Source organism: Manihot esculenta, chromosome 13 (assembly GCF_001659605.2).
Source record: "Manihot esculenta cultivar AM560-2 chromosome 13, M.esculenta_v8, whole genome shotgun sequence".
NCBI classification, from domain to species: Eukaryota; Viridiplantae; Streptophyta; class Magnoliopsida; order Malpighiales; family Euphorbiaceae; genus Manihot; species Manihot esculenta.
The window spans coordinates 6,539,633-6,545,022 of record NC_035173.2 but is presented as its reverse complement, the minus strand read 5'-3'; the positions used below and the strand labels follow the sequence as shown (position 1 = coordinate 6,545,022).

At 32.6% G+C, this 5,390-nt stretch overlaps 1 protein-coding gene across 1 annotated transcript; it reads right to left on the bottom strand.

Moving 5' to 3' along the window:
• Positions 1 to 1,675: 1,675 nt before the first annotated feature.
• LOC122721465 (probably inactive leucine-rich repeat receptor-like protein kinase At5g48380) lies at positions 1,676 to 3,309 on the bottom strand. The gene is made up of 2 exons (XM_043949288.1): positions 2,991 to 3,309; positions 1,676 to 2,751 (listed from the first exon to the last, which is right to left on the bottom strand). The coding sequence occupies exon 2, from the start codon at positions 2,634 to 2,636 to the stop codon at positions 1,920 to 1,922; it is 717 nt and encodes a 238-aa protein (XP_043805223.1). The 5' UTR covers positions 2,637 to 2,751; positions 2,991 to 3,309; the 3' UTR covers positions 1,676 to 1,919.
• Positions 3,310 to 5,390: the final 2,081 nt, after the last annotated feature.

Sequence of the window (5,390 nt, the reverse complement as noted above, 5' to 3'; positions counted from 1 at the left end):
ACTTGTGTTTGAATAATTCAAGCAATTACGGACTTCAAACTATCCAAACTAACAAAGAATTACTTTGCAATCAAGAATCAAGTGGCCAATTTGATCAAAACAACAAAGCAACAATAAATTAAGCACAAAATTGCATAAATACTGATTAATAAAAGAATAACATGAAGGTTCAGATCTCCCAATCCATAAACAACCAAAGTTTCACCTTATTCTTCAACTAGAAAAAGGGTTTCAGCCACTCATGGCTGAAACTAACATAAAAGAAAAGAAAGAGAGCAAAAAGAAGGAGAAAAAGGGCCAATTGGCCTGCTGGTGTGGTGCGGCTGCTGGTGCAGCTTCTACCGAGGATGTATGATGATCCAAAGATAATTGATCTGCTGGTTTGCATGCCCTTTTATAGCTGGAGAGGCTGCCCTAGGGTTTCCTTGTTGAGTTGGGACTCCTTTTCCCAATTGGAGTTGAATTCTTGGAAGGTAATTTTATTTTGATGAGATTTGCCTTCCTAAATATGTGAGATTGAGTGCTGAGGTGTCTTTAGGGTTTGCTGAGCTGTCCACACGTGTTTGGGAGGGAAAAACCTTCTTGGACATTTGAATTTTGCTTTTCCCGCAATTTATTGTCTGCTGTTGCTGGTGTTGTTTGCCCAGGTTGCGTGGGCAAACAGACTGGGCAAACAGTCTGTCATTTGTGCTGTCTGCGTCCCTGGTCCTTGTTTGCCCAGGTTGTGCGGGCAAACAGACTGGGCAAACAGTCTGTCTTGCCTACTGTCTGTGCATCGTTTCTGCCTTGCTTGACTGTTTGCCCAGTTTATTTGGGCAAACAGCCTGGTCAATCAGCTAACACTTTTCCTCTTCATTTCAGCTTCGCTTCAGTTTGGGCAAACCATGCTTGTGCAGTTTTGCTCTCTTTTGGGCAGATTTAAGACCATTTTTTGCCAAATTACCATTTTACTCCATTTTCTGCAAAATAAGGTTAAAACCACAAAATTAGGTAGAAAATGTATAAATTAACATAAATATCAATATGGAAAATGGGTCTAAATTTGGTTCTATCAGCTTGGCTCATTGTAGATTTAATAGCAATGGAGAGATCTCTTGCAAGCAGCCACTTTCATTATTCTTCAGTATGCCTAAGTCCAAATTTTGGCATAGTGGAGTGATGTGGTTTTCTTCTTAAGCTTTGGTGACATATCCTAGTCAATTCATAGCTTCCTTTTCTTAGCTCAAGAGTGAGTTTCTGCAGAATCAAGTTCTGGTGACGATTCAATGTTCTCTCCGGTGAACGTGTGCTGACTACTACTTATGGGCGGTTATATGAATTTTGGGCTTTTTTTGTGTACCTAATTTATGCCGATTTTTAAATTCAATTTAAGTTGTATTGGGTTTTTAAGTTCTTGAATGAAATTTTATCTTTAAATAAATAAATATTATTTAAAATATTAATTAATAATTATTTACTATTTTTTTTAGAGACAGTGAATTCTAACAAATGTAGGGATTGACCGTTTTTTAAACTTGTCAAAAATTTTAAAACGAGTTTATTTGACTTTTGAGATATAGTTGAGAGTTAAATTTGAAATTATTGCTATAATTTAATTTGATCAGAAAAATTAAATTATTTTCTATAGGATAAAGAAAGTAATAATTTTAATTTTCAAGAAATAAAAAAGACCGACTAAACAAATAAAAAAAATTTATTTAAACTTAGTTTACATGATTCAAAATACACAAATATAAATTTCTTCATGAAAAAATAAATGCACTTTTATATATTTTGGGTTATGATAAACCATATTCATCTCAAAATTTACCAACAAATAAAAACTTAAATTCTTTAATTAAATTAACACAGCCAATCAAGTGGGTCGTACATTTTAGTTCTTGATCATGCGTTGTCTTTCCCTCCAAGACCCATAACATTCATACACTCGCCCCTTCAAATTCAAAAGTCTCCCTCCTCCCTCGGCGATAATTTGAAGTTCCAGGGCAGTTGTCCAAAGGCTTCCCGCACAGTCCTACATTATTTGCATAATCATCTGCTGTCACATTGGCATTTAGGAAAGTTGGAACAGGTCCAGTGAGAAGATTATTGGCTACACTAAATGTTTTAAGCCGACCTAACAAGCCAAGTTGTGGAGGAATTTGACCTGTCAACCGGTTGTGATCGAGTTTAAGAATATTCAAATAGCTACAATTTGCAAGGTTTTCTGGAATGCTTCCAGAGAAATTGTTGGATGAGAGTTGAAGAGATGTCACAAACCCAATGATTTTAGAGATATTATCTGGAATGGGTCCAAAAAGGTTGTTGTTTGAAAGATCAACACCAGTTATGCTCGTGCAATTCTGAAGTCCAGTAGGGAATCGACCCTTGAGCCCCATATCCGAAAGACGGAGATTTAAGACCCTGCTCTCATCAGGGTGCCAACATTCAACACCCGTAAATCCACAAATGTATCCTTCGGTATTGTTGTTAAAGTCCCATGAAGACTTCAAGTACTTAAAAGGGTCTTCAAGTGAGTCTTTTATACTCTTCAGGCAAGCAATATCTGTCTCAGTACCATAGCTCAAAGTACAGCTAAGCAACAACCAGAGACAAATGCTAACTAAAATCTCAAGAACAGGTCTACCCAGCATCATGTTTACGCAGAAAGCCGTATAATTTTCCTAAAAAAAACCTAAAATTGCTATTTTTTGCACACTGGAGCTTGAAAATAACAGAATTTACGACGGCCCAACTTCATAACAACAAAACCTGAAGAAACAAAAAGAAAATTAGCATCATAACCGAGATTTAGCATACCCGCATGGGTACTTCTATTCATATATAACCAAATAGAATCACAGATACCCAAAAGAGAATAAAAGCAGCAACAGCAGCAATAATTCAAGCAATATAGCTAAAATTGACCTAGTACAGAGCGACCCAGTTGACTAAAGTCGAAAATTGATCAAAATCAAGAACTGAGAAATTGGAAGATCAACAAAACCCACCTGATATTTGAAGAACCGAAACTGAAGAGATCGAAAAAAGCGTGAAATGAGTGAATATCCACAGAGAAAGAAGCCCTTCAATTTCAAAGAAAGTGATATTGTTTGAACATTCAATTGAAGAGAGAAGAAATCAAGCAAAAGAAAGAAGAAACAAGGAAATGGTAATTGAAAAAGCAAGGATGGGTGTGAAAATGAGAAGCAGAAAGCAGAAAAGAGAAGGGTTTTCAATTCGTCGGGTCAAACAAGGAATGCCAGTTTTTCCAATGTTGAGCGACGACCACACTGCTGGAGGGAGCGCAATGACATTACAGCGCGTTTACTTGACTTTTTCTTTTACTGGTCGACTCATATAGAGGGAAACCTACCGTTTCATGTTTCATCCCTGTGAAAACTCATTAGTAAATTTTTTAAAAAAATATATTATAAAAAATTTTAAAAAATTATTAATCAGTCCTCATATTACCGGAAAACGTTAGAAAACGTGATTAATTAAACGTGATTAATTATAATTTAGTCCTTTAAATATTTTAACGTGATTAATTAAACGTGATTAATTATAATCAGTCCTCATATTACCGGAAAACGTTAGAAAACTTAAAAAGAGTTTTTTTTTTTATGAAATAAAGTGACTATTTTAATTAAAAAATGTAAAATACTTTAAACACTATTATTTTTTATAATATTCATTAAAAATTCAGTAATTAATTAAATTATTGTTCATTACTTTCTAATCAATATATTTAAAAAGTAATTTTTTTATGTTAACTGCTTCAACAATAATATCAAATGAACTTCTTCCTTATTAATAAGAAATTTATAAAAATTAAATTTAAAAAAAATTACTTCTATGTTATTAAAATATATCAAAATTAATAAATATGTCTTTCTATTTGAAATACTTAACATTATAATCCATTTAATTTAAATTCGTCAAACTGAAAGCCCCTTTATGAAAATAATATACTTTTATAGTTTAATAAAATTAAAATACTAAACTATTTGCTTTTTAGAGATCGTTAAGTTATCCGGTTATGTTATTCAAATGACCTGTCCGATTTATGTTGGGTATGGTTTTGGGCCTTGGCCCTTTCTTATCTAGATTGGATTTGCTCTTAGATAAATTATTATAATAAGCCAATCCAACTTGTATTTTCAAGCCTTTTGAGGTTTTAATGAATATTATTATGTCTAACAAAAAGAATTCCATAAGGAATCAGTCAGCTCACCTCAACCAATAAGTAATAAATTTCGGATATCCATATATCAATCTCATTATTTTTTGTATTATTGATTATGCATGTGTCCTCATTAAGAAACCATGATGCTTTTAGCTGTGAGAGAATATCAATTGTTTTGACCAGAAAATGCTAACTTAAGACAAGTTTACTACTCTCGACATTTTCTTTTTTTGAATGTAACTTGATATAGTTTAATAATTAAACATAGATCACTTATCGGATAAATCTAGATTCATGTTATATAATATTCAATTACTTGCTTGAGTGAAAAAGGATTTCACATCGGCAAAATAAATCTAAAAGTTATTTGGTTTGGACTGGCTTATTTCATGTTCTCATAATTCAAGGTTCTTACCTGGTACGATTTATAACTTGCGTCTATTCCTAGACCTTGCTTTATAGTAAATTTAGAAGTAATTTAATGGCAATAAGTCTAAATATGCCTTCTCTATCACAGGTCAAAATAATTCATTTTAAGATTTTTAGCTAATTAATCTAAAAGTTTGTATAAAGGACTAAATAAATCCAATGATACACAGCGTATGAAGTGCACCAAAATTGAAAAAAAGTAAAAATTATTATATTTAGAATAAAATATAAGAGTGGTGAGAGAAGACATTACTTTTTATAAAATTGGACCATGTTGATACCATCTATCAACCGTTGGTTTATTTGAATTCAATTGTGGAGATTTGATTCATTTTCTCTAGTGTCTAGTCTTCCGCAGCTACTCTTAAAACTGACATGCTTGTTCTTTTTAGGGAAGAGTGGCTCCTCTTTGACATTTGGAAATATGGATCTTCCTTCTTTTTACTGCTAACGACTTCACCATTTTTTAGTGTGCTTTCTATGACTTTAGCTACTGTGTAGGAGTTTTTATTCGATTTTTTTTGTTTGCAATGGTGGTTATATTTTCTTCCGACGGCTGAATAGCGACATATTCTTTAGTTTGGTCAGATTTATTATCGGATTACATATGGGTGAGTCTCCATGATTTTATTTTTAGTTGGTTTTTTTTCCTAAAAATCTTAGTTTGTAGTTTAGGCCATTGTCTTTTTTAAATGATATTCTCTATATCTTTGAGAAAAAAAAAAGTTTGCATAGACAAAAAATCGAATATAAAGAAATTTGCAAACTTTTATATATATCTAGAGATATGTCA